The 25,101-nt window shown below is 33.5% G+C and overlaps 1 protein-coding gene across 1 annotated transcript in view; it reads left to right on the top strand.

The window, feature by feature from the left end:
* Brwd3 (bromodomain and WD repeat domain containing 3) overlaps positions 1-25,101 on the top strand; it is a 138,145-nt gene that overhangs the window by 3,199 nt on the left and 109,845 nt on the right. Inside the window, 3 exon segments of the mRNA XM_047536000.1 lie at positions 11,626-11,776; positions 13,664-13,732; positions 13,735-13,761. Coding sequence (XP_047391956.1) covers positions 11,626-11,776; positions 13,664-13,732; positions 13,735-13,761 — 247 coding nt within the window.

Here is a 25,101-nt window from a genome sequence, read left to right as displayed (position 1 = left end):
TCTAAATTTTTAAAAACATTTTTTTAGTTGTCAATGTACCTTTATTATTTATTTATTTATATGTGGTGCTGAGAAATGAACCCAGTGCCTCATGCATGCTAGGCAAGCACTCTGCCAACTGAGTCACAACTCCAGCCCCCCTCCTTGATTTAAAGTCTTATTTTTATTACTAATGAGGCATAACCTTTAAACAGTTATTTTGAATTCTTGTTAACCCATTTATATCCTTTATATAACCTTTTGTCTTTTTTATTTACTGATTCTTTTCTGTTTTAATATTTCTTTATGCTTTTTTTCTGTGTTAGGGATTGAACCCCAGGACCTTGCACAATGCAAGTGCTCTACCATTTGAGCTCCACCAGCCCTTCCTTACACTTTTTTTCTGTACTGACCATTGAACCCAGGGCCTCATACATGCTGGGAAAGCACTGAGATACATCTCCTGCCATTTTTGTTTTTAATTTGAGACAATTTGCCCAAGCTGGCCTGGAACTTGTGATAGTCCTGTCTCAACTTCCCTAGTAGCTGTAATTATATGTGTGCTTTTCCATACCCATCTCTCCTTACACATTTTAAAATTTTATATACAGAATTTCTTCTACTGTTTGAACATTATGTATACTTTAGATAAGTAGTGCATCTTTTTGTTTTTCATGTAATTTTTATATCATGAATTTAGTTTTAATTTTTTCATACTGAAATGCAGATTTTCAAGGGATATTATTACTTTTTGATACTGTGGTCTCAAGTCTGTTCTCTACCTGTGGATTTCTTTGAAGAAGGGGCAGGGTTGAGTGAGAATTTGAACAGAAGGAAAAGAAGTTTAATGGGTAAGAACTGTGTGTGCAGTATTAAATTAACTGCTAGATTCATCAGGTATAGATTAAAATTATTTCATATCTGACCTCTAATTTTGAGTGGCTTCATTGTGCAAAAGATGGACTAATTTTTCTTGGTACGTATTTTTAAAAGTGCTATTATTGGAATAATGAAATTATGGAGTATGGTCTTTGATTTAGGTATATATTTTAGATTGGAATTTAGGGTTAAGTATTAATAAATAGTATAATCTTGATATATTTGACTTACTAAATTATATATCAATACCTCAAACTTAAGGACTATTTTGAGGTATGAAAAGGAAAGAATATAAATCCATAATGAAGTGGTGATATAAACAGTAATATCAACATATTAAATTGGAACTGTATAGCTATATGTACTGCATATATGAAGCAAAAACCCTGCCTGTCTGTTCATATATATACTTTGAATTCATTATACTGCTTAGCTTGATTAATCCTGAAAACCATTAAGGTAAGGATAAATTGTATATCTTCAACTTTTCATTACTACCTTTACTCTTAGGAACTCCGTGCCTCCCCCTCCCCTTTTTTTCTTAGATGTTCATCTGATGTAGTGTTTCACTTGTAATTTGGAACAAAAGGGAAGGTGATTTTTTGTTAAAGTTACCAGCAGGCATGTATTGACATATTTAGATCTGAAGTGCCTTTAAAAAATGAGTCTGTACATGAAATGTTTGACAGTTCATATTGAATTGTAAGTTTTTTGAATATGGCATTCAAAATAAAACACTAATAATTTTCCAGAATTTTAAATAACAGTAAAGAGCATTGAAATTGTGATTGTTTCTGAAGTTTGATTTGGGCAAATTATTTTTCTTTATTTTCTGTTATCTAGTTGACTGTTATAATAGATTTGCTGCTTGCAACTTATCTTAAGGTTATAATTTAAATAATTGCAGATGTCCTTTCATTTTTGGTGACCTTGTTGAATTGTTGGCTGTTTTATTGCTTCCTCCTTGGAGCAGGGACCACAGAGTATTCCAAGGGTGTGTGTGTGTGTGTGTGTGTGTGTGTGTGTGTGTGTGTTGTATGTATAAATAGTTTTCATTAGTATTAAATTTTATATATTGAAGTTATGATTTAGAAGCTTATTATAAGACATGGTTTAAGATTTTTGAGCCATTTTAAGAGTCTTCTTATCAGTCATAAGACTGAACCAAAGATATAATTATCTTTAGGTTGTTACATTTAAATTTGTTCAAGATTTTTATCCATAAAATTGAAAGCACTAGTTAGTGCTTATGCTTGCAGTGACATAGGTTGTATTACCCTGATTTTATATACAAAAGACATGAAGTAATTTAATGGTATTTATAAAAAACCTTTTGTCAAGTTTTTATGTTCATTAATGTCTTTTAAAAGAATGCATGTATCTACAATGGTAAATGTTACAAGAATTTGCATCTGCATGTAAAGCATTCAAGTTTAAAAATGTTTTCACATTATGTCATTTGATCCTCACCAAGTAATTTAAAACAGTATTTGAATTCCAGACATACCTGTATTCTTTTCTTACCTTACCCAGCTATTGTTCTCCAATAACTAGTAATAGCTTAAATTGTCTATTATAACAACTGAATGACAACTGAATGATGATTGAGTTCTGATAGCATAGTCACTGAGTCTCTAAGTATTGAAAAAATTTAAGTATGTGTGATTTATTAACTGCCATGTGGACACACAGCCATAGTTTGGAAGAACAGAATGTGTCATGGGAAACCAAAAAGCATGTGCTGCTTAAGCCCAATGCAGCATAGTGTGCAAATGATGCTTACAGATATTATGGCAAAGAGCAATTAATATGTGGAAACCAGGATTCCTGACTCCTGACGTTCTTGAGTCAGGTATATACTTTTGTTCTCTAAACCTGTTATCTGTAGCTATTTTTCTGGGTCAGTCCTTCCCTTTTTTGACTTTTTTTCTACATTTGGGTTCTAGGAAACTGTGTGTGTGTGTGTGTGTATGTGTGTGTTTACTGGTATTGAACCTAGAGGCACTCCACTACTGAGCTACTTCCCCAGACCTTTTTACGTATGTGTGTATGTATGTATGTATTATATGCGTGTGTGTTATGTGTGTGTGTATATTTATTTATATTTTGAGAAAGTGTCTTGCTAACTTTCTGAGCCCAGTCTTGAATGTGCCATCCTCCTGGCTTGGCCTCCAGAACATCTGGGATTGTAAGCTTGTGCCACCCAAGGCTAGCTAGGAAATACACTTTCAAGGATTAAAATTCTTTTGGAGATTAGGAAATTTGTCATCTCAGTACAAATGAGATGATACTGGAAAAGTAAAGAGAACTGCTCTTAGGTAAGAATTTGGATGCTGTAAATTTGCCTTACAAATTTTTTTCCTGTGATCATCTTTATTATAATTGAATATTAGTATGATTTGTGTGTGTATGAGTGTGTGTGTGTGTGTGTGTGTGTGTGTGTGTTTCTTTTTTTGTGGTACTGAAGATTGAAACCAGGGGTGTTCTACCACTGAAGTATATTCCTGGTCCCCCAACCACCTTTTTGAAACAAGATATCCTAAGTTGCCCAGGCTGGTCTTGAACTTGTGATTCTCCTGCCTTAGCCTCCCAATTATAGGTGTGCACTTTTTTAAATTTAATTTAATTTTTTAATTGTAAACAGATGGGATACATGTTGTTTCTCTGTTTGTACATGGAGTAAAGGCATACCATTTGTGTAATCATAAATTTACATAGGGTAATGTTGTTTGATTCATTCTGTTATTTTTTCCTTGCCCCGCACCCCTCCCACCCCTCTTTTCCCTCTATATAGTCCTTCCTTCCTCCATTCTTGCCACCCTCCTTAACCCTAACCCTAAACCTAACCCTAACCCTAATGCTAACCCCTCCCACGCCCCATTATATGTAATCATCCGCTTATCAGCGAGATCATACGTCCTTTGGTTTTTCGAGATTGGCTTATCTCACTTAGCATGATATTCTCCAATTTCATCCATTTGCCTGCAAATGCCATAATTTTATTATTCTTTATGGTGGAGTAATATTCCATTGTATATATATGCCACAGTTTCTTTATCCATTCATCAATTGAAGGACATCTAGGTTGGTTCCACAATCTGGCTATTGTGAATTGAGCAGCTATGAACATTGATGTGGCTGTATCTCTGTAGTATGCTGATTTTAAGTCCTTTGGGTATAGGCCAAGGAGTGGGATAGCTGGGTCAAATGGTGGTTCCATTCCAAGCTTTCTGAGGAATCTATCCATACTGCTTTCCAGAGTGGCTGCACTTGAAGGTGTGCACTTTTAAGTTACCTTTAAAATTAGGACAGAGTGGCTGAATGGTAGTGCATGGAAATCTGGGCAACTATAACCACAGAATTTGTATTTTTCACCTCCTAATTTTCCAAATATTTTATAAGGGGCATGTAAAACAGTACTATATAAAATAATTGAACCCCAAATTAGTGTTTTTTTTTTTTTTTTTTTTTTTTTTGCGGTACTGGGGATCAAACTCAGGGCCTTGGGCTTACGAGGCAAGCACTCTACCCGCTGAGCTATCTCCCCAGCCCCCCAAATTAGTGTTTTGAAGTGTGTGTTAACTGGAAAAAATGAATTAGCTCGGCAAGGTGGTACACACCTTTGTTCCCAGTGACTTGAGAATTTGAAGCAGGAGTATTGCAGGTTTCAGGCCAGCCTCAGCCACTTAGTGAGACCCTGCCTTAAAATAAAAAAACTTAAAAGGACTGAGGATGTAGCTCAGTGTTAAAGCACCCCATGATTCAATCCCCAGTACTAAAAAATAATGAACATACATCAAATGATTTTTAGTATTATTTGCATTTTTATGCAATAAAAACAATTGCAGGGATTCTCATTCCTTCTCATTGATCTTATCCTGAACTTATTTTCTATATATTATTTATAAGTATTGTATTTTAAGTGATCTTGTTGAAGGTGTTCTCTCATGCTGTTTGGTATTTATATTTACCATGGTGGTTTATAGTTAGCTGGCCCTCAATTGTTGTTTAACTTTCTTAACTTTTTTTAGAAGCATTTTACTCTGCATACATATGTTTATGTATATATATCTAGATTTATATACATGTAGGTACATAATTATGGGTGTGTATATATCTGTATACAAACATAATATCTATATATTATCTAGACATATCTGTAAAGATATAACTATAATACCAGATTAATGTAAATATATATACAAACACTCACACACATATGTATATATATATTGGGTTTTGAACTTGGGACCTTGCACATTCTAGGGAAACATTGAGGTTTATTCCCAGTTATTTATTTTATTTTGAGACAGAGTTTTTTGAAGTATCCAGACTGGTCTGGAACCTGCCATCCTCCTGAATATCTGGGATTATAAGTGTGTGCCTCAGTACCTGGTTTTATAGTACATATATTTTTAGATTTATTTAATTTTTTAACTGGTGCTGAGTTCTTTCATTGGAGTTTTCTCGGCTGAGCAACTTCTAGAATTTGGGTGGTTCCTCTGTCCTTCTCTAGATTTCATTTGCCCTCAGGGTTATAGTACTTTTAGCTCTCTGTTGACAAGTACCTTACCTTAGATAATGTAATACTTAAACCTAGGAAGGTGACATTAGCTGTCTCCTTCCTGAATATATCTTTGTTTTTTGTTTTTTGGAATTGAACCCAGGGGTACTTTACCACTGAGCTATGCCCCCTTACCTTTTCATTATTATTTTATAAATTTTGAGACAGGTTCTCCTTAAGTTGCTTAGGACCTTCCTAAGTTGCTGAGACTGGCCTCAAACTTGGAATCTTTCTGTCTCAGCCTCCTGAGCCACTGGAATTACAGGTCCCCACACCTGGCCATGAGTAAATCTTAAAAAGTAATAAAAATAAAAAGAAATTCTATGGATAATAATTAACATTTTCAAAAGAAAGTTATGGGGAATATTGTTGCCACCTTGCTTACTTTGTAGCTCACCTTGCTTACTTTGTAGCCCACCTTGCTTACCAGTGGTTTAACTAGAAAAAGACCTGCCTGCCTTCCCCAATTCTGCCCTGGTTTTCTCTCTCCTTTCAATTTTTGTAAATATTAAACAGAGCACATTAAATTATAATGTAGACATTTGTGTGTGTGTGTATTTTTTTTTTCGAGATGTGACTCTCCCTTTATTTCCCAGGCTGTTCTCAAATTCATGGGCTCAGGTGATTTTTCCCACCTTATCTTCCTGAGTAGCAGGAATAGGTGAGCACCACCATACCTGGCTATTTAGGCATTTTTTTTTTTTTTTTGCGGTGCTGGGGATCGAACCCAGGGCTTTGTGCTTGCAAGGCAAGCACCCTACCAACTGAGCTATCTCCCCAGCCCTGGCATGTATTTTTTAAAGAGTGTGAAGAAGAAAAAAAACCACTTATTTTTTTGTGTTTTTTTTTTTGTACAAGCATTTGTGTATCTTTTCTTCAAAATCAGATGGTACTCTGAATGATAGAATTTAGAATTTCCTATAACATTAGCAGACAGCACTTACATATTGAGAAGATGTTATTATGTGTTAGTCACTGTGCAAAGGGTTTTACTGGGTGGGGTTGCGATTTTCTTTGCCTGGAATGCTTGTTCCATTCTTTTTGTCTGTCTTTTGAATTTTCACTTATCCTTCAAGTGTAAAATTGGACATGAACCCTTACCTCCAGGCAAAATTAGGTACTGTTCTTTGTTTCCTTAGCTCTCTGTACTAACCTCTGGGCCCTTGCAGCTTTAATTTGTTTCTATTTACTAGTTTGTTTCCTTCATTGGGACTATGGGTTCCCTTAGGGCAGCAGTTGTATCTTCTTTCCATATCCCTTATATCTCAGATGTCTGAATGAATGAATGCAAGTGAATGATTTTGTTTTTGTCCTAACCAAATCATATGAGGTAGTTATCATTACTTCCTTTTTATAAATGAGGAAGCTCAATCTCAGAGAGGCTAAGTAACTTTGCCCAAGGTCACATAAGTAGACACTGGGGATGCTGGAAGGATTGATAACTAAGTCTATGTCACAATGCTGAAAAATAGTAAAAGCTAGTAAATTTTAAAGCCTGAATAATCAAGCCTGACAGGCTTCAAAGTAGCTTGCTTCTATATATACTTCTATTGATATAGTTAAACCTTGCTTCATTTTTCAAAGTCTGTTTTGTTTTCTGTCCCTAATGATTTTAAGATTATGTGACTAAATTTTGTATGTCTCTTTCATCTTCCTCTCTAAAAATAATTTAAAAATACCAGAAAAAGTGTTTTGTTTTCCTTCTTTAGCATACAATCCCTGTTTGCTTCTTCATTTTACCTCTGTAGCCATAGTCTTAGTTATAAACAATTTTTTCTTACATTTGTCTTTTATAGTTACTTTTTTGTATTATTTCTAAAAACTCTGGTTCAAAAAATGATATCAGTGCCACCTGAAAAATTATATTTCAGATGTAGCTCTTGGTGCAGGACCGTCCTTCCAAGATAACTACCTATCTAGCATTTTATTCAGTGCTCAGCAGGATTTCTTTTAACTAATTATGACACGTAGGATCATCTTGGATCTCAGGTCTTCTCACTTGTCATAATGGTTCTGAAGTGTAGGAATTCAGTTGTTAGGTTTGCTCATTAGGACAGCCAGTCTTCTATCAAAAAAGTTTATAATTTAGGGTTTTTTATTTTCTTTCAGTTTATTCAGGTATATAGTTTACATCTTTTTGCAGCCTTTTTGTTAATTTCTAACTTTATAATTTTCATTTACTTATATGAGTGGTAGAGAGAGGAGTGGACAGAATTCCAGATTCTTGTGCATTCATGAAGACATTTAAGATATGGAGTTGGGTTGATGATACAAAAGGTTCCTTCCAATTAAAATTTATAATGCATTGGATTTATTTTATAGCACAATACTTGTGTTATAGCGTTCACTTTTGTTCTCAGGGTATGCTTTTCTCCAGAAGATCTCAAAACACTTCATAAGTGCTATCAGTCAGTCTTAATATTTCAGAGAGAAACATGTAGTTGAATGATTGAAATTAGGATGTTTGAGCTTTAATTGAAAAGACTTGTTTATAATATTAAGCCATGAAAGAATATTTTAAGCACAGACTTTTTTTTGGTACTGGGTATTGAACCCTGGGTTGCTTTACCACTGAGTGAGCTATATCCCCAGTTCTTTTCTATTTGAGACATAGGGCCTTGCTAAGTTTCTGAGGTGGGCCTTGAACCTGTGATCCTTTTGCCTCAGCCTCCCCAGTAACTGGGATTACTGGTGTGTGCCACCTTACCTGACTTAAGTACATACTTTAAAAATTATACCTATTATATTTATGTGTAGTTTAATATAGAATTATAGAAAATCTTTTTTTTGGGGGGGGGACGATCAGGGATTGAACCCAGTTGACCTTAACCACTGAGCCAAATCCCCAGCCATTTTTTATATTTTATTGAAAGACAGGGTCTTGCTAAGTTGCTTAGAGCCTTAGAGCCTTGCTAAGTTGCTAAGGCTGGCTTTGAACTTGAAGTTCTCCTGCCTCAGCCTCCTGAGCTGCTGGAATTGTAGGCGTGCACCACCATGCCTGACTTATAAAACATCTTTGAAAAGTAACTACTCAGTGTACACAGTTCTTTTTTAAAAATATTTTTATTTATAGATGGACACAATACCTTTGTTTTATTTATTCATTTTTATGTGGTGCTGATGATTGAATCCAGTGCCTCCTCCATGCCAGGCAAGTGCTCTACCACTAAGCCACAATCCCAGCCCCAGTACACAGTTCTTAAGGCTGAAAAGATCATCTTAAAATAACTCCAATTTAATAAAAAATTGATTCAAGTAAACATTCAAGTAAACTTCTAAGACCCAAATTTGAGGTAGAAGGAACATTGTAAGAACTGCATTGATACAGTCTGAAAGCCTGCCAATGTTTAAGGAGGAGCCAGTATGCTTAAATTCAAAGTATTGTTTTTTGCATTCTTTTGGTAGACTCTATATTTCTTTAGTACTACTAAAAATGTAATTTTTATTGATTTTACAGAAAAGTTCCTTTTGAGACTGCTTAGAAATTCAATAGTTTTCTGTTATATAGAATAAAAATCAAACTTGTGAAATTTATTTACTAGTTTGTCATACAATTAAAGTACTAATCAGAGAATCTGAGGATATAGCCCAGTGGTACAGTGCTCACCTAGCATGTACAAGGTCCTGGGTTTGATCCCTAGACTGTGTACATACACATAAACACAAAGATTGCTAGATATGTTGTGTTTCTAGGGTATTTAGTTAAGCTTTTAAATAACAAGTGAGTGACTGTTGAGTTGGTCAGGGGATGAAAAAAGAAAATTATCAATAAAGATATCTAGTAGTATCCTGTATAAAGCCCCTGATATAGCATTTACTTGATGAAAAAGTAATGGCTGATATCAGAAGCCAGGTTGTTCCAAGACATTGTTGGGAAAAGCATAGCTGTTGTAAATACTAATGCAGTACATTAAAGTTTTTTTTTCCCCATTCAAATATTTTAATAGTACTAACTATATGTGCATGTAGACATGATAGGAAAAGTCCTAAGGTAGGTGGTAAGAATTATAAACTAGGATATTAGGATATCAGTTTTTGTAGGTAATGTATATTTTTAGGGCTAGGGTAGTAGCTCAGTGGTAGAGCATTTGCCTAGCATGTGTGAGGCTCTGGGTTTGATCCTCAGGACCACATACAAATAAATAAACAAAATAAAGGTATTGTGCCCATCTACAACTAAAAGAAGTTTAAAATATTTTAGATTAAATCATTAGTTACCTTGATTTTAATATTACTTGTGTATTTTCCTGAAATATAATTGTATGTAGTTATTTGCTTTGCAAATAAATGAAGTTATGAGAAATAATTGAAATAAATTTGCTTGATACTTTGACCCAAACCATAAGCTAGAACTTGTAGATGTAAATCTGAAATAAGCTTGTTGCTGTTCTTCCTGAGCATTATGATAGTTGCCTGGGCCCTACCTATTGTATTTATTTTAATTTTTTTTTTGTGGTACTAGGGATTGAACCCAGGGTCTTGTGCTTGCAAGGCAAGCGTTCTACCAACTGAACTATATCCCCAGCCCCCTACCTATTTTAAAAGATTAAAATTATTGTTTTTTTTTTCTTCAGGAGCTTTTCAAGATAATTTAGAGAAGAAAATAGTTTGAAAAATTAATAATCTTAACAGAATTACTTATATTCCCAGAATTCTGAATACATATATTTCAGTTCTTTGATCTATATTTTTTAAGGCAAACAAGGTCCCCTTGTGAAAATCTGAATTTTTCTTCTAGAAATATTCTAACATTGATTATAGATAGCCTTTACTTTGATATTCATTCATTCATTCATTGATTCATTGATTTATTCAACAAATATATATCTGTTACTTCTTTATACCAGGGACTTTTCTTAGTGCTAAGAATATGGCAGTGAACAAAAGACAAAATCTCTTTTCAGAGCGACCACCAGGTCACTCTGATTTACAAAATTTTTCTTTTGTGTATTACTGTTGTTCTTGACTTGTTGATGTATATCCTTTGCAATATATATGAAGTACATATAAAAATTGGCATTCTAGCCAGAAGTGGATTTCAGGACCTATGTCAAGGTGAGAGTATTTTAACTAAGAATCTACTTTTCTGTTTACTGTTTTAATAATTAGGTATCATGAAACATTTCAAGGATTTCATCATTAGTTTAGATTTAAAAATATAGCATTGTTTCTGTTTATTAATTAATTTCTACTTTTATGTCTTTGCTCATGTTCTGAAATTTACTTGTATTTTAAAAAAGTGAGTCCAAGTTACAAGTCATGTTGGTTATTACATGGCTTCTTTTGTAGAGTTTGGTATTTATAAAATCATTAATTAGATTCCCTTTTAGAAACAAATTGAACTTACTAGGAAAGCTAATTCTACTTTATTGTACAAATGTGTCACCTTAATTCTAAGGGTATTTGAGTTAGATTGATGCAAATTGTACATGCATTTGTATTCTTATCATTTGTATAGAATCCAGCTCTTCCGATTTTTTTATTAAAATCTTTTTTAGTTTTACAGACTGCATTTTATTCATTGTACACAAATGGGATACAAATTTTCATTTCTATGGTTGTACACAATGTAGATTCACACCATTCATGTAATCATATATATACATAGAGTAATACTGTTTCATTCTACTATCTTCTGTGCCCCATCCCCTTGCACCCCATTTTCCTCTACACCATCCAAAGTTCCTTCATTCTTCTCTTCCCTTTTCCGATTCTTGATCAGTTCATCATCAGTGCTAAATAACAGTGTTACCCATTGCCTTTTTTTGGCATGAGTACTTTTGCTGCTTTGTAACATATATTTTGTGAAAGTAACAGCTAAGCATGTTAGTTTATCAAGATACATTAAAGTAAGTTAGAATGCCATCTCATTTAAATGTTGTCATATCATTTATATTCTTAAAGAATTTAACCTTATTTTGTTCATTTGTTTTTATGTGGTGCTGGGGATCGAACCCAGTGCCTTACCCGTGCTAGGCAAGTGCCCTATCACTGAGCTATAACCCCAGCCCTGTCATATCATTTAAATGTGCTTATTTTGTGGCTGTTTCTTAATTTATTTCAAGTTCTAAATATTTAAATTTTTTTCCTCATTTCATATTTAAAACTATACTTTGTTCCATGATGGAAATGGTAAGAGAATAGATTAATGTTTATAAGCCAAATGTAATTTTTTCCTCTTGTGTTTTATTTCTCCATTTTAGGTGGCAGCCAATGCACATATTCCTCCAGACTACCTCCTTAAAATTTGTGAGCGAATTGGTCCCTTACTAGATAAGGAGATCCCTCAGAGTGTTCCTGGGGTACAGACATTACTAGGTGTCGGTCGGCAGTCTCTGTTACGGGATGCCAAAGGTATGATTTTCATCTATTTGAACTTTGTTATCAGAGGAGGGAGTGGAGAGAGTAAATGTTCCCTTGTTTTTGATAATCATTTTCTTCTAGATTTCTTTGTCTTGTCCATTGTGTTTTTACTTTCTTAGTGTACAAGTAAAGTTTTAGAGACCTAAAAAGAAGCCCCTTGGTCAATCTAAATATTAGAGAAAAAGAATATAAAATCCCTTTGTAATTTTGGAGTAGAAATCTCAGTCTGCTGCTGTGATTAGTATAGTATAAATGTTTAAAAATTATTTCATTATTTTATACTGTTAATCTTTATTAGTCTTGATAATATTATTCTAGTCTCAGTGTTCATGACAAGTAAATGAAAATTATATGTAAATTTTTCATAATTGAAAATATTTAAACAAGAAATATTAATCACCAGTGACTTTTGAATAATAGTTTCTCTACTTAGCTATTTTCAGTTTTTCATAGACTTTCTCCAACATGGAATCCCCGAATGTAAAACATACAAAGTGGTATTTTCTAAATATAAAAGTGTGAAATTAGCCTGGTATGGTGTCAAATGCCTATGAGTCTGGTGATGTGGGAGGCCGAGGCAGGAGGATCACAAGTTTGAGGTTAACCTGGCAACTTAGCAAAACCCTGTTGTAAAACTTAAAAAGTAAATAAAAAATGAAAAAGAATTGGGGATATAGCTCAGTGGTAAAGTGTCCCTGGGTTCAATTCCTAGGACCAAAAAGAAGTAAAATTAAGCATTAAGAATGTCTCTTTGGGACTGGGGTTGTGCTCAGTGGTAAGTGCTTACGGAGCACGCATGAGGCCCTGCTTTCGATCCCTAGCACCACATAAAAAAATAAACAACAAAATAAAGATACTGTGTCCATATACAACTAAAATTATTTAAAAAATAAAGGAATGCCTCTTAGAAAGATAAATACTTATGGGCAAGTAACCAGTTTATTTGTATGTTTTGTTTTATTAGCATACTGTTTTTAAAGATCTAATTTATTAAGATAGTTATATAAATGATGTCTAGATTTTGTTTTATTTGTTTTGGTACCAGAGATTAAACCCAGGGTCACTTAACCACTGAGCCACATCCCCAGCACCTTTTTATTTTTTATTTTTGAGACAGGGTCTCCCTAAGTTGCTCAGGGCCTTGATAAATTGCTGAAGCTGGCTTTGAACTTGAGGTCCTCCTGCCTCATCCTCCCAAGCTGCTGGATTACTGGCATGCACCACTACACTTGGATTCTGCCAGATTTTAAGCATCTCATTTTATAATTGAAATTCTTTGATTGAGTTAATTTGGAAGCTTTTAAGAAAGCAGTGAAATAATTTTGTTTTACAGTCTAATTATTAGGAATATTTAAAATTTCTTGAATTTATAAACATAAAAAGACAAAAGTGACGACTATTTGATATGCAGTGTTATCTCTTATGGCACAACCTGTAAGTACTCCATAGTATGAGCTTGCACCATGTGTAAGTGTGCCTGAATTTTCTCTGGAAAATTTGTACACGGATTGATCATATCCTTGTTTATACAGTGTTATGAGTAGGCATGTATACGCCTGAAGATCAAGAAGAAAATGTAACCTAAACTTTATTCATCTGTGACATAGTTGCATAAGATTCAAATGGGCATAAAAGAAGTTTTAGTTTGAAAACAACACAGAGATAAACTATCTTGGGATATTATCTGAAGGTATTGTGTTTACCAGTTTTAATTTAGTTTATGACATGTTTAAATATATGAATATCATTTTTTTATGGTTTAATAGGTCAACATATAGTCCAAGAAATGAAATTGAAACTAAATATATGCCTCAGAGGCACAAAGGAAAAGAAAAAACCTGCTATATTCTTTGACTAACTTTTAGTATTTTTACACAGACTGTAAGAGTACACTATGGAATGGGTCTGCTTTTGCAGCTCTACATAGAGGCAGACCTCCAGAACTACCTGTAATTATGTGAAACCTCCAAATGTGGGTGAGTAATATCCCTGTCTTATAAATATGTTCTTGATTCATTCTTTCTTGAACTTGTTAGAAAGGCAGAATGATTATAAAAATTAAATTTGAAGTAGAAATAAACGGTTATGTTCTTCAGTTTGTTAATCCAGATTTTTAAGGCATTTTTTAGTTAAAGCAAAATATAATCATGTTTTCATTTTGTAAAAGGTGACTTTCATTTCATTTCTTTCTTGGCAAAAGCATTTCTTTTTAAAATATAGTACAGATGTTTTTTATCCCTATGATTGTCTGTGTGCTGAGTTTCCCAGAAGATTTTACTTTTCCCAAAAGTTTCTCAAAACTTTTCCCTTCTGATAGCTTTCACAAGGAAACAAAAGTATATCTTGCTTATATCTCTTTGCCAAATGTGTAATGATATTATACATTTTATATGTCTTTATTAAGAAAAAAGTCAACCCTTCCCAGTTCTACTTTACTTCAATTTATATACCCTATTTAAATTACTCGTGGGACATCTCTGGGAAGATCATTTGAAGAAATACTAGTTGTGGTTCCCAAGGAGATCTAGGCACAAAACCATTTATATTAAAGTTAGCTCTTACAATGTATTTGCAAAACAAAGTGTTGGATGAACACTTTGCCGATCTCGTCCTCTGTTTCTCTTACTCTTCAAAAATTATATAATTTTATAGTGCATAGTGCTTACAGAGTATGTCTTAAAATTTTAAAGAATGAATTTCAAATTGCAAAATAGAGTGCTTTTTGTTTTAGTTGGCATGGTAGTGCATGACTATAATCCCAACTACTCTAGAGACTAAGGGAGGAAGATCACAAATTTGAATCCAGCCTGGACAACTTGGTTGAGACCCTGTCTCAAAATAAGAAATAAAAAGGATTGGTGATGTATCCCATTTGTAAAGTGTACCAGTTTCAATGCCTGGTTCAAAGAAAAAAAAGTAGAATACTTTTTTTTTTAAAAGGATCCTATTTTATACAATAAGTTTATAAGAATGTAATTATTACTTCCAGATATTAAATAAATTAGGACTGGAAATGATTTTAAAAATATATTTAGGCCAGAGCTGGGCAAACAACCCTGGCAGTTGAGACAGGAGGATTTTGAGTTCAAGACTAGCTTCAGCAACTTAGTGAGGCCCGAAGCAAGTTAGTGAGAACCTATCTCTAAATAAATAAATCAGTAGGGCTAGACATGTGGCTTTTAGTAAGGTGACCTTGGATTAAATCCCCAGTACCAAAAAACAAATAAATAAATTAAATAAACAAAACTATTTAGACCAGGTGTGGTAGTGCACACCTATAATTCCAGTGACTTAGGAGGCTAAGACAGGAGGATAGCAAAGTTCAAGGCCAGCCTGAGCAACTTAGTGAGACCCTGTCTCAAAAAAATAAACAAAACCAAAACTCCACAAAAACAAAAATAAAACGAAACAAAAAAAATGAACTGGTTATGTAGTTCAGAGGGAAAGTACCCCAGGTTCAATCCTCAGTACACACACAAAAAAGATATTTACATAAATTCATTGGTTAAACAAAAATTTGAAAGGCATATTAAGGGAAATTTGATACCCTGACTTTTACTGCTAGCAATAGTCTTTCATAACCTGGATGTTACTTGGCAAAACAGATGGGTTGAGTCTAATTGGATGAAACATTGCTAACATTTTTTCATATTCAAGGGTATTTTGTTTACCTCACCAGAATTTTTCAATGTGTACTTTCCCTTAAGCCCCTTAAAACTTCATAATTTATTGCATCGAATTGAGACAATTTACATGCACTTATTTGTGATAAAAATAAGTATTTTTAAACATATTATCAGTATTATTTTCTAGTGTGTTGTACTTATTCAGTGGTCACATGTGAAGAGCAGAAAAGCAGACTTGAATGTATTTTCAGATTTTCTTTATCCTATCTGACTTTCTTTTTTAAAATTTTTATTGTAACAAGTGGGATACATGTTGTTTCTCCATTTGTACATGAAGTAGAGGCATACCATTTGTGTAATCATACATTTACATAGGGTAATGTTGTTTGATTCATTCTGTTATTTTTTCCCTTCCCCCTCACCTCTCCCACCCCTTTTCCCCTCTATACAGTCCCTCCTTCCTCCCATTCTTGCCCTCCCCCACCCCATTATGTGTCATCATCCACTTATCAGCGAGATCATTCGTCCTTTGGTTTTTTGAGATTGGCTTGTCCTCACTTAGCATGATATTCTCCAATTTCATCCATTTGTCTGCAAATGCCATAATTTATTATTCTTTATGGCTGAGTAATATTCCATTGTATATATATATGCCCACAGTTTCTTTATCCATTTATCAGTTGAAGGACATCTAGGTTGGTTCTACAATCTGGCTATTGTGAATTGAGCAGCTATGAACATTGATGTGGCTGCATCTCTGTAGTATGCTGATTTTAAGTCCTTTGGGTATAGGCCATTCTAACTTTCTATCTAATTTCCTTTTCGTTTTTTAAGGTATTTTTAGTTGTAGATGGATATAATACCTTTATTTTGTGTGTTTAGTTTTCTTTAGTGCTGAGGATTGAACCCAGTGCCTCACATGAGCTAGGCAATCATTCTACCACTGAGCTACAACCAGCAGCCCCTCCTTTTTCTTTAACTAAGCATGTTCTCTCAGATTTCTTCTGGTTTATATGGTAAGACCTTTGACACTGACTTGAATCAGTTTCTTACATTTTAGTAATTGCTTGGGAATGTACTATACCTGGTATTGCTTTCAAATTATTAATATCAGTCATGTTATTTGGGGAGGAGCTTTTAGAATAGAGGTAATTCAATCATGTATCTTCAGGTAGTACATACTAGTGAATGTATCTAAGTTTAAGAGATTTGGAATTCAGGAGCCTGATTAAAAAATCAGAGGATTAAAGAAAACTTCAGGATTACTAAGATAGTAATCAAGATGAATATGAAATTGCTTTTGACTTTGTGATTTGAGGCAGTTTTCTCATTGTGGGGTACATAGTAGCTACTTTAAAATCAATCAGTTTTATAGTTTGCCGATCTACACAAAACTTAATTAGGTAGGTAAGTCTTATAACAGTTTTATTAAAGAATCTTAGAACTGGAAAAAAACTATAGCAACACTGGTTATTGAAAAATAGGGTTCAGTAAACTGAGTTTTAAAAAATTAGGAAAATATTGAATAAATATAGGACCACTCTTGCTTTTTCTAAACTATATTGTTCCTTGCTTATGGGTAACATATTGCAAGTAATTTGACCTTAGAAAACTTGCCACAAAATATCTGTGAAGATTCTGAATTTTTCCTGGGAATAGATTTAGGAAACTGTGTTATAAATCCTTCTGTTTATAGCAGGGAAGCCTAAAGCCCAGAGTAGTCATGTAATTGGACCAAAATTGTTGCTTGCCTTCCAATCTATTCTATTCTTATACCATGTTCATGATCAGGTGGTACTATACTTTCTTGCTTTAATAGATCTATACTTACAGATCTATAAAGGTAGAAGTTTAGCTATATTATATCCACTCATTCTTTCTTTCTTTCATTGATTGATTGATTGATTGATTGATTGATTTGGTACAGGGAATTCCGGGGTGCTTAAGCACTGAGCCAAATCTCCAGCAATTTTAATTTTTTTTTAAATTGAGACAGGTTCTTACTGAGTTGCTTAGGGCCTTGCTAAGGTACTAGCCTGACTTCAAACTTGGATCCTCTCTTTTAGCTTTCCAAGTCACTGGGATTTACAGGTGTGTACCACCTCTGTATTAAGGTATAATTGAGATAAAATTCTCCCTTTTTAAGTGTGCAGTTCAGTGAGTTTTTGCGATTATACATTTGTAAAGCCACTAAAAATACAGAATATTACTATTACTTCCTTAATACCCTTCCCTCAAATTCTGAAAACTCATTAATCTTTTTTCTGTGACTGTAGTTTTCCCTTATTTGAATGTCTTCTAAGTTAATTGTACAGAATATAGTCATTTTTGTTTGCCTGAATTCATGTGAACCAATGCTTTTTAGATTCATGCATGTAATTTCATTTATCAGTAGTTGGGTTCCTCTTTGCTAAGTAATAGTCCATTGTTTGGATATATATTGTTCCTCTGTTCATTTTTCAGTTGCTAGACATTCATATTCTTTCCACATTTTTGCTATTATAAATAAAACTACTCCTAACATTATTGTGCAGATCTTCTCATGAACCTGTTTTCATCCTGGAGCATAAATATCTAAGTAGTAGAATTTTTGGATATATGGTTAGTACAGGTTTAATTTTGTAAGAAATTACCACATGGTTTTGAACAGTGACTGCCCTATTCTGTGTTCTTACCAGCAATATATGAGACTTCCAGTTGCTTCACATTCTCATCACCTTCTGGTTGATATATTTGCCACTCTGGTGTCTTCCTTAGTAAAATGTTTTAGTCAGTTTTTTTTGTTTTTTGTTTTTTTTTTTTTGCTGCTATGAACAAAAGACCAGACAAGAACAATTTTAAAGAGGAAAAGTTTATTCTCGGCTCATGGTTTAAGAAGTCTTAATCCATAACAGCTGTCTCTATTCCTTGGGCCTGATGAGAGGCAGAACATTATGGTGGAAGTGTGTAATAGAGGAAAGCAGCTGGGAACATGGCACCAGGAAGCAGAGAGAGAGAGTTCCCTCACCAAGGATAAAATATAAACCCCAAAGGCATGCACCCAGTGACCCACCACATCTAGGTCATACCCCACTGGTCTGTAGTCACCACTCCATTGATCCTGTCAGGGGATTAGTACACTGATTAGGTTAAGACTTTTATATTCCAATCATTTCACCTCTTAAACTTTCTTGCGTTGGCTCAGACATGAACTATTGTGGACACCTCATATCCGAACCATAACATGAAGTGTCTGTTTATACCTTTTGACCCCCCACTTTTTGCATTAATGGGGATGAACTAGACCTCCAGAATAAGCATGGCAGGCAAAAACTGAGGCATATCCCTAGCTCTTTTTAAAAAGATTTCAAGACAAGGGTCTCCACTAAGTTACACTGGCTGTCCTTGAATTGTGATCTTCTTGCCTCACTCTCCCAAGTAGCTTGTGATGACAGGTGGCACCCAACAGGCTTGGCTGCTTTTTGCCCATAAAAAAATGATTATTTTTCTTTTTGTTGGACTTGGACTTTTTTAAAAATACAGTTAAAGTACAAGTTCTTTATATTTTGCATATATTTTGTCCCAGCTGTGGCTGTATTTATTTTTATTTTATCAGTACTGGGGATTGAATCATGGTCATTTTACCACTGAACTACATCAACAGCCTTTTTGTATTTTTATTTGACCAGGGTTTTTACTAAGTTGTTGAAGCCTTGCCTCAAACCTGCTACCCCTCTGCCTCAGCAGATTAACTGTGTGTGTCACTGTGCCCAGCTGTCTTTACATTTTTTAAGCGTCTTTAAAAGAACAAGTTTTGATGAAGTCTGTTTATACATGTTATCATAAAATTTATGCTCTCTGTATCCTAGGAAATCTTTGCCTAACACAGAATAACAAGTATTTTATCCCATATTTTCTTTCAGAAGTTTTAAGTTTAAATTTTTGATCGTTTTGAGTGAATTCTGTATTAGATGTATGGTTTAGGTGAGGTCATGTTTTGCATGTGTATATCCAAATGTCTTAGAACCATTTGTGGAAGTACCATTCTTTCCAAGATTATCTTGCCACCTGATGGACCATATATATATGGTCTATTTCTGCACTGTCTCCTATGTGAGTCTCCTAACTTTGCTCTCATTTAAAAAAAAAAAGTTTGGTCTTTTAATCCTTAAACCTTTCCATATAAAATTTAGATTCAGTTTTAGTTACTACAAAGATGGCTACTAGCTCTTATTGAGGTTACACTGAATCTACAGATTAGATTTGAGAAGACTGACTCTTAACAATGTTGAACTTCTAATCAAGGAACATAGTAGATCTTTCCATTATTAGATTTTCCCATATATTTAGGTGTACAATCTCATGGCAGTTTTTTTTTAAATAGTTTTCAGTGTTTGTATTGCACAGCTCTTGGGAAAATTTCCATTAAGGGTTACATGGTTTTTGATACATACTTAAAATTGTATTTTGAAAAAATTTCAATTTCCATTTTTTCTTGCAAGTAAAATAGAAACAGTATTTTTTTGTGTAATGATCTTGCTGAATTTACTTAGTAAATTTAGTGGCTTCATTTTTAGATTGTTTGAGATTTTCTGTGTAAACAATTATGTTCTCTGCAAATAAAGTCAGGTTTACTTTTTCCTTTCCAATCTTCTATGCCTTATATATTTATTTTTCTTGCATTATTTAACTGTTGTTACCTTTAATATAATAGCAAATCAAAGGGGTGAAAGGGGATACCCTTGCCTTATTTTTGATCTTAGGGTGAGAGCAAGCAATCTTGCATCATTAAGTATGATCATAGATGCCTTTATCAGTTTAGAATGTTCCATTCTGTTCCTAATCAACATAGAATTAATATATATATATATACATATATATATATATATATATAAATCCCTCTTTTATTTTATCCAGTATGTTTGGATTTACATCAGTAATTCAGTAACTGACTGATTGGGACTCATTTTAACTGGTATTTGATGTAGAACAGTAACACCAACAGAATTTCTCTTGATAGTGTAGGTAATGGCTATTTCAACTTAAGAATTAAAGGTTTAATTATTTACATAATTAATTATTTACATAATTAAACATTCACTTAGATTATTTAATTATTTAAATTAGCTATTGCATTTTAATTTTATGAAATTGAAAAAGAAATTTAATCAATTTGACATTTAGTAACTTACATATTGCTAGTGTCTGCTTTATTGGACAGTACAGATCTAGAATAATATTGATAAACTACTTTCTGGTAGGTTCATAATTTAATTGTAATGTATTGACTAATCACTCATTTTATAAAATTTTTAAGTTTCTCTTTTTATGCTTAGAAACTTCTTTTAGCTTTTCATATTTTGATTTTAATCACTCAAAGACCACATTGTGCCAATTATTTTATTTTATTTTTTTGGGGTTCTGGGGATCGAACCCAGGGCCTTGTGCTTGCAAGGCAAGCACTCTACCGACTGAGCTATCTCCGCAGCCCTGTGCCAATTATTTTTAATGAAAGTTTATAGATGTATTGGACTAAAACTATAAAATTATGACCTTATCTGAACTCTCCACTATGTTGAATCATTAGTATTTTTTTGATACTGGGTATTGAACTCAGGGACAGTTAACCACTGAGCCATATCCCCAGCCATTTTTTGTATTTTATTTAGAGTAAGGGTCACTGAGTTGCTTAGGGCCTCTCTCAGTTGCTGAGTCTGGCTTTGAACTCGTGATCCTCTGCCTCAGACTCCTAAGCCACTGGGATTATAGGAGTGCACCACTGTACCAGGCTAAGTTGAATTAATTATTCAAAAGTTCTCATCCTCTTTAGAGTTAATCTACATGTTATTAATAATTTAATGAAATCAAGGGAATGGAGCTTGGAGAAAGATTTGTGAGTTAATTCCCAGATCCCACTCTTCAGTCTAGCTATTGAAACACTTTAAATATATGTGCACTTACTTTTACCAAGGGTGCATTTCTAAATTCCTCTAGGGTAAGAGCAAAGATGTCTATAATATTTATATTATTACAGACTTAAGTTCCAATCACGTTAGTTCATAATCTATATGCTTCAAATCAAATTGGTTTTGCATTGTGCCAAAATTAAATCAGAGAAAGAAAACTGAACTAAATTTCAAAACAGTATTAATATCCAGTGCCACATGAAGAAATTCTGAGCCATATGTAATTATCTGTGGTATTGTTTGAGGTCTTACACATCCACCACTGTGTTTTTCCTTATTCATACCTTTAAAAAGTAGTATTTATTTTGGAAACTTATAGTAATACTACAATTTGTAATTAAAATTTCATAGAAACACAATTCTGTTGGTGCTGCTGTCAGTATAGAAGTAATTTTAAAAGGTTTTTTTTATCTATTTGTAGTACTAGTATTGTAGTATTATCCATCATGGTAAATGTTTCAGAATTTTTCCCAATTATCTAAATATTTCAGAAAATTCCCTCTAGAAATGGCAGCAGGATAGCTTATTCATTTAACTCAAGAGTGATGTTACAACTAAAGAACAAATGTTTGCGCTTATTTCTAGACTGAGTCCAAAGCTTGATGTAATAACACTCTATTTTTAAACTTTTCCCCCTTATATCTTTAGTACAATTAGCTTATAGCAAGGTCCTGTAATTTATAAAGTAAGCCTTCATTTACACTGTATACACCTCAGGAAGCTTGCATTAATTCTAAGCCAAATTAATTTTATGTGTTGCTGGTAAGCTTCCATTTAACACTGATTGACTCTTGATTTATTGGCCATTGTATGAATACGTGTCACACTTAATGACAGAATTCATTTGTAGGTGGGAACTCTGTCTCTTGCTAGTACATACATGTGAAATGAAAGAAAGTAATCTCTTGCACTTCTTAAAATCTGAATGAGATGACTGAGTTTCTGCCGGGAATATTTGTCATCCTCCCTCTCTAATTTATTTATTATCCCTTGCCCATGGGTCACACTTTTGTCAGGTCTTACTTTTTCATTTTTGTCTTACCCAGTTACTACCTTCCTCCTTTTTATACTCACATGATTGTGCATGAAACAAGTTGCATCTAAAGTCATTACTTTTATGTATCTGGAGAGAGAAAGGGATGGTTTTCACACACCTGCAAATAATTAAAACTGGAATATAAACTCAGATTCTTTTGTACGTGCTGCATTGTAAGTGCTTACTAAAATTAAATGGCTGTGAGTGCTATAATTACTGCCACATGGAAACTGAAACATCCCTTTTAAATGTGATTGTATTTAACATGCTAGACAAGTGTTCTACTACTGACCTATATCCCCAACTTTTTTTAAAATTTTATTTTGAGACACAGGCTTGCTAAGTTTCTCAGGCTTCCCTTGAATTTGTGATCCTCCTGCCTCAGCCTCCATAGTAGCTGGAATTACTGGCATGTACCACCTTGGCTGGCTTAAACACTATTATATGATTGTATACAGTTGAATTTCCATTTCTAGAATCAGTATTGTAGTAATATTTGGATTAATAATTTTAGTATGTTTACAGGAAAATATTTTATAAGGTGGCTTATTTTCATCATATAAAATATGAGAAATAATTTCTCTGTTGAATTCTATTATGAACGTATTTTTTTTTGTCATTTTCCTTATCATTCCTTATAGTCTTTTCTTTTAATATATGCTGAAGTATTCTAAAATAATCTTTTTATATTTACTGTCTAAATTTAACTGAGTATCTTATAGAAATAGAACTTTATATTCATGGTTCACGAAGGGAAACTGTAAAGCTGCCAGGTTTGTTTAGTTGGAGGAAAAGGCAATCTGAAATTTCTGTGCATAACTGAATCAGGTTAAAAGGTTTAAAAGAGGATAAAATAAGTTTTCAGATATTTATTATCCCCATTTATATTAAGGAAATTTTGGAGAAAAATCCAAACAGAATTGGAAATAGGATTTCTTTGCCTTGTCTTATATTAGCCAAGCAGTAACAGTCAGTGACCATGAACTAGTAAAACCTATAGGATCCACTATGTTTTAAGTTGTACTGTGGATGGTATTATGGGATGGGATTGGCATCAGCCTAAAAACTATAAAGCATTAACTATGGATGGTTGAAATTTTAGAGACAATTTGATTCATAGTAGCTTTAAATCCCTGAAATGCAATTTTGTACATTTCCTGGAGTTTTCAGATTTTCTTTGAATTCATTTTTATTTCTTTTCTGTTCTTTTAGCTTTAGTCTATATTAATGTTTTGTTGTTACAGCTCTTTTTGAAAACTCAACCATGATTCACATTAGACATTGCAGATCTAGAAGTGACACTGAATTTCATGTCAATTTCCAGTGTTTTTAAAATTTTTTTTTTATGCTGTGGTCAAACCCAGGACATCACACATGCTAGGCAAGTACTTTGCCACTGAGCTACACTGCCAGCCCAGTGTTTTCAGTGGTTTTGGCAGACTATCTTTTAGTCTTACTGCCCTTTCTGTTTCATGGGGTGTTATGTTTACTTCATTTTAATCAATTAAAGTTGCACATATATATTCTATTTTCTTATTAAGATTAAAAATACTAATGTTGACTAATGATCTTTTTGTAAAAGATAGACCACCAATCTAAGATTATTTGAACCTTGCTTAAGTACAGCTTGTTTTCTGGGAAAAAAAATCCTCTTTGTGTTTGAAGATTTGAATGTTGATGGGGATGGGTATGGTACAAGAAGCCTGATCTATGCAGAGTAGTTTTTTCTGTCCCAAACATATAAAGCCTTAACACTGCTGTTTGGTCAGCAGTTAGTGACTGAGCCTGGTGCTGTTTTCGATTCAGCCTTAAGCTTTCCTGAAAGCATATTTTTCCCTGCTTTAGTCCCTATCACACCTCCACATTCCTTATTTGTATTTGAGATAGGATTGCAGCCACTGTTCCTTATAAGTTAAAAAGCTATTATTTTTTAGTTGACCTAGAAGATTCTAAAACATTTCTTGATCCTGTAGACAGTATATTAGGATATTATTTTGGCAGTTTTCTTTCATTCCTGTCCTAGGCTGGACTATAGCAAACTTGTGTTGGGATTTTTCCAAATCTTTATTGGTAACAGGGCACTTTTAAACACAATGTATTATTTAAAGTTTAAAACATAATAGAATCTTAATTTTACCATGTGTCAAATGAAATGTGGCTTTTATTATATATGAAATTTGCTTAACCTTTTGCTAAAAAAATCAATTCAGTTTATTTCAATGCCATTTGCAGAAAATTTGAAATATTATATTTTATTTAGTTTATATTGAAGTTTAAAATTTAAAAATCAGAGGGGTCTTGATGGCACATACCTGTAATTCCAGTTGCTTGGGAGGGTGAGGCAGGAGGATCACAATTTCAAAGCCAGTCTCAGCAATGTCGCAGGCCCCTAAGCAATTTAGCAGGATCCTGTTTCAAAATAAAAATAAAAAGGGGCTGGAGATGTTTCTCAGTGGTTAAATACCCCTGAGTTCAATCCCAGTAAGTAAGTGGGTAAGTAAGTAAATAAATAAATAAAAATAAATATTAGAAAACTACACAAGGATTTCATGAACACTGTGTACAAACTATTATTAGATTGTAGGGCATAAAATTGCTCCAGAGTTATATGACTTAATTATATTAACAATCAGATATCACCAATTTGTATACTTCTGCTTTTATCTGGTTCGTGGTACCAAGTTGATGGTAAATTCTTTCCCAACAGAG

The sequence above is a fragment of the Sciurus carolinensis genome, chromosome X (assembly GCF_902686445.1).
Source record: "Sciurus carolinensis chromosome X, mSciCar1.2, whole genome shotgun sequence".
NCBI classification, from domain to species: domain Eukaryota; kingdom Metazoa; phylum Chordata; class Mammalia; order Rodentia; family Sciuridae; genus Sciurus; species Sciurus carolinensis.
Note: the sequence above shows the minus strand (reverse complement) of the source record. Positions and strands in the feature narration are given on the sequence as shown.